Here is a 4879-nt window from a genome sequence, read left to right as displayed (position 1 = left end):
TATACCACGAGAGCCCCAGGGAGCCGGAGCCCCAGCCCTGCACTCACAACATGACTTTGGAGACCTGGATGTGCACCGGGACAGTCCGGTCCTTGAAGGCGGTGGTGAGGAAGCAGCCGAGGGTCAGCACGGCCATCACACTGAGCGAGAAGGCGAAGAGCGAGTTGGCCCGGGACAGAGCCGTGTTCATCCTGGACAGTGAGCGGACACACACACAGCGGGACAGGGACTGAGAGCAGCTGCGGACCGCACCGACTGCAGCGCGGCCGGGGGGAAGGAGAAGGAGAGCGGACGACACGTAACTTCCGGCCTGGGATCCACCCGCTAATGGGGATCGCCCGGAAACAGACTGCCGGAGCCCGGGTTCCGGGACCCGGACACTGAACAACACCAGGACTCCCCTCCCCCACTCCCCAACCCTGTCTGACCAACACCAGGACTCCCCAACCCTGTCTGACCAACACCAGGACTCCCCAACCCTGTCTGACCAACACCAGGACTCCCCAACCCTGTCTGACCAACACCAGGACTCCCCAACCCTGTCTGACCAACACCAGGACTCCCCAACCCTGTCTGACCAACACCAGGACTCCCCAACCCTGTCTGACCAACACCAGGACTCCCCTCCCCCACTCTCCAACCCTGTCTGACCAACACCAGGACTTCCCTCCCCCACTCCCCAACCCTGTCTGACCAACACCAGGACTTCCCTCCCCCACTCCCCAACCCTGTCTGACCAACACCAGGACTCCCCTCCCCCACTCCCCCACCCTATCTGAACAACACCAGGACTCCCCTCCCCCACTCCCCCACCCTGTCTGAACAACACCAGGACTCCCCTCCCCCACTCCCCAACCCTGTCTGAACAACACCAGGACTCCCCTCCCCACCCCACCCCACTCCCCAACCCTGTCTGACCAACACCAGGACTCCCCTCCCCCACTCCCCAACCCTGTCTGACCAACACCAGGACTCCCCTCCCCCACTCCCCAACCCTGTCTGACCAACACCAGGACTCCCCTCCCCCACTCCCCAACCCTGTCTGACCAACACCAGGACTCCCCTCCCCCACTCCCCAACCCTGTCTGACCAACACCAGGACTCCCCTCCCCCCACTCCCCAACCCTGTCTGACCAACACCAGGACTCCCCTCCCCCACTCCCCAACCCTGTCTGACCAACACCAGGACTCCCCTTTCCCCACTCCCCAACCCTGTCTGACCAACACCAGGACTCCCCTCCCCCACTCCCCAACCCTGTCTGACCAACACCAGGACTCCCCAACCCTGTCTGACCAACACCAGGACTCCCCAACCCTGTCTGAACAACACCAGGACTCCACTCCCCAACCCTGTCTGACCAACACCAGGACTCCCCTCCCCTCCCCACCCCACCCCACCCCACCCCACCCCACCCCACTCCCCAACCCTGTCTGACCAACACCAGGACTCCCCAACCCTGTCTGACCAACACCAGGACTCCCCTCCCCCCACTCCCCAACCCTGTCTGACCAACACCAGGACTCCCCAACCCTGTCTGACCAACACCAGGACTCCCCTCCCCCACTCCCCAACCCTGTCTGACCAACACCAGGACTCCCCAACCCTGTCTGACCAACACCAGGACTCCCCAACCCTGTCTGACCAACACCAGGACTCCCCCCCCCACTCTCCAACCCTGTCTGACCAACACCAGGACTCCCCTCCCCCACTCCCCAACCCTGTCTGACCAACACCAGGACTCCCCTCCCCCACTCCCCCACCCTATCTGAACAACACCAGGACTCCCCTCCCCCACTCCCCAACCCTGTCTGAACAACACCAGGACTCCCCTCCCCACCCCACCCCACTCCCCAACCCTGTCTCACCAACACCAGGACTCCCCTCCCCCACTCCCCCAACCCTGTCTGACCAACACCAGGACTCCCCTCCCCCACTCCCCAACCCTGTCTGACCAACACCAGGACTCCCCTCCCCCACTCCCCAACCCTGTCTGACCAACACCAGGACTCCCCTTTCCCCACTCCCCAACCCTGTCTGACCAACACCAGGACTCCCCTCCCCCACTCCCCAACCCTGTCTGACCAACACCAGGACTCCCCTCCCCCACTCCCCAACCCTGTCTGACCAACACCAGGACTCCCCAACCCTGTCTGAACAACACCAGGACTCCACTCCCCAACCCTGTCTGACCAACACCAGGACTCCCCTCCCCTCCCCACCCCACCCCACCCCACCCCACTCCCCAACCCTGTCTGACCAACACCAGGACTCCCCTCCCCCACTCCCCAACCCTGTCTGACCAACACCAGGACTCCCCTCCCCCACTCCCCAACCCTGTCTGACCAACACCAGGACTCCCCCTTTCCCCACTCCCCAACCCTGTCTGACCAACACCAGGACTCCCCTCCCCCACTCCCCAACCCTGTCTGACCAACACCAGGACTCCCCTCCCCCACTCCCCAACCCTGTCTGACCAACACCAGGACTCCCCTCCCCCACTCCCCAACCCTGTCTGACCAACACCAGGACTCCCCTCCCCCACTCCCCAACCCTGTCTGACCAACACCAGGACTCCCCTCCCCCACTCCCCAACCCTGTCTGACCAACACCAGGACTCCCCTCCCCCACTCCCCAACCCTGTCTGACCAACACCAGGACTCCCCAACCCTGTCTGACCAACACCAGGACTCCCCCTCCCCCACTCCCCAACCCTGTCTGACCAACACCAGGACTCCCTCCCCTCCCCCACTCGCCTCCCTTCCCCACTCCCCACCCTGTCTGAACAACACCAGGACTCCACTCCCCAACCCTGTCTGAACAACACCAGGACTCCACTCCCCAACCCTGTCTGACCAACACCAGGACTCCCCTCCCCCACTCCCCAACCCTGTCTGAACAACACCAGGACTCCCCTCCCCTCCCTACCCCACCCCACCCCACTCCCCAACCCTGTCTGAACAACACCAGGACTCCCCTTCCCCCACTCCTCAACCCGGTCTGAACAACACCAGGACTCCCCTTCCCCCACTCCCCAACCCTGTCTGACCATCACCAGGACTCCCCTTCCCCCACTCCTCAACCCGGTCTGAACAACACCAGGACTCCCCTTCCCCCACTCCCCAACCCTGTCTGAACAACACCAGGACACTCCCCTCCCCCTTCCCCCACTCCCCTCCCCCTAACCCTGTTGGAACAACACCAGGACACTCCCCTCCCCATTTTCCCACTCACCAACCCTGTCTGAACATCACCAGGACACTCCCCTCCCCATTTTCCCACTCACCAACCCTGTCTGAACATCACCAGGACACTCCCCCCCCACCCCCCTGTCCTTTCCCACTCCCCAACCCTGTCTGTGCATAACCAAAGATTCCCCAGCCCTGTCTGAACAGAATGAGGAAATCTGTCAGTACTGGACCAGGAACCCAGCTCCCCTCTCCACCCACCTCCCCCACCCCAGTCAGCGCTGCCTGTTAAGGATCAGGAAACCCCTAACCGTTTCTGGGATCACTCAACTGATTCCTGGAACGGGCGTTGTTATCTTACAAGAAAAGGTTGGACAGGTTGGGCCTGTACCTATTGGAGTTTAGAACATTGAGAGGTGATCTTACTGAAACATATAACATCTCGAGGGAACTTGACAGGGTGGATGCTGAGAGAGACTGTGGGAGAGGCTGGAACTAGGGGACACAGTTTTAAAATAAGGGGTCTCCCATTTAAGGTGGAGATGAAAAGAATCTTTTTCTCAGAGGGTCGTGAATCTTTGGAACTCTCTTTCCTGGAGACCAGTGGAGGCAGGGTCATTGAGTTTTTTTAAGGCAGAGGCAGATAAAATCTTGACTAACAAGGGAGCCAAAGGTTATCATGGGTAGGCAGAATATGGAGTTGAGGCAACAGTCAGATCAGCCATAATCTCATTGAATGGTGGAGCAGGCTCAATCGGCCTAATGGCCTATTCGTGCTCCTAACTTGTATTTTTTTTTTAATTTTTGTACACTAGCCCCTGTCCCCCCACCCCTCCAACATTGCCTGAACTGGACCATGAACCCCTCCCCTCCAATCCTGTCTGGGCAGGACCAGGACCCTCCCACCCACACGTTTCATGCCCAGTAACAGCATGTCATATTCATATCTTTAAACATGGACTGGATTCAGCATTGAATTTTCTAGAACTGCCTTTTCTTTTAAAAATGGATATTAAAAGGCTGTTAAGGTGCCTGCCAAGGATCAGGTGACTTTTGCAATTTCTCCACCGACTCAGAAGTATCTCAAGTCTCTGGAAAGTTCCTATTTGAATGACCAGGGATGGAGATCCTCCCTTGAATGGACATACCAAGATGAAACCATTGGGGAATTCTCACCTGCTATTGTTTGTGTACTTATTAAATTCAAAATCTATTGAGTCCAAGACTCACTTCATGCTTGAAATTTAACAAAGAGAACTGTAGAAACAACAGTACAATCGTAAGTAGGTGTGAATGGCCATCACCAACTCTCCATTGTATAACAATGGCTTCTAACTTCAAATCATTCTGGGAGGACAAAATAAGTATTGATCATGTGGTCACCTGATCAAAACTGTCTTCAGATAATCAATCTTTCTTACTCCAAGCAGCATGGAGAAACCAGTCAGCCTGCAAAAAATACAGCAAGTAACAGCAGCAACAGCAAAGGCAGCAACATCTGTGCCTTAAAACTGGAGACTGCAATATTGTAAGGTCTCCAAGCCTGTTCCTTCCCAAGTCCATCAGTACAGAAAACCAACCTCCTAGTAATAAGACTACAAGCAACCAACTCTGTGACCTGCTGAAAATCCACCTGTTCGAGGGAACCCTGCAATGACTTTGATATACGACTTTGGTGATTTAATTCACCTAG

At 57.7% G+C, this 4879-nt stretch overlaps 1 protein-coding gene across 1 annotated transcript in view; it reads right to left on the bottom strand.

Moving 5' to 3' along the window:
* spcs3 (signal peptidase complex subunit 3) overlaps nucleotides 1–305 on the bottom strand; it is a 36750-nt gene extending 36445 nt beyond the window's left edge. The window contains exon 1 of the mRNA XM_078561776.1: nucleotides 48–305. Coding sequence (XP_078417902.1) covers nucleotides 48–190 — 143 coding nt within the window. The 5' untranslated portion in view covers nucleotides 191–305. The remainder of the gene's footprint in view (nucleotides 1–47) is intronic.
* Between the last annotated feature and the right edge of the window lie 4574 nt (nucleotides 306–4879).

Source organism: Cetorhinus maximus, chromosome 2 (assembly GCF_964194155.1).
Source record: "Cetorhinus maximus chromosome 2, sCetMax3.hap1.1, whole genome shotgun sequence".
NCBI lineage: Eukaryota > Metazoa > Chordata > Chondrichthyes > Lamniformes > Cetorhinidae > Cetorhinus > Cetorhinus maximus.
The sequence above is the reverse complement of the archived record's forward strand: the minus strand, read 5'-3'. Positions and strand labels throughout refer to the sequence as shown.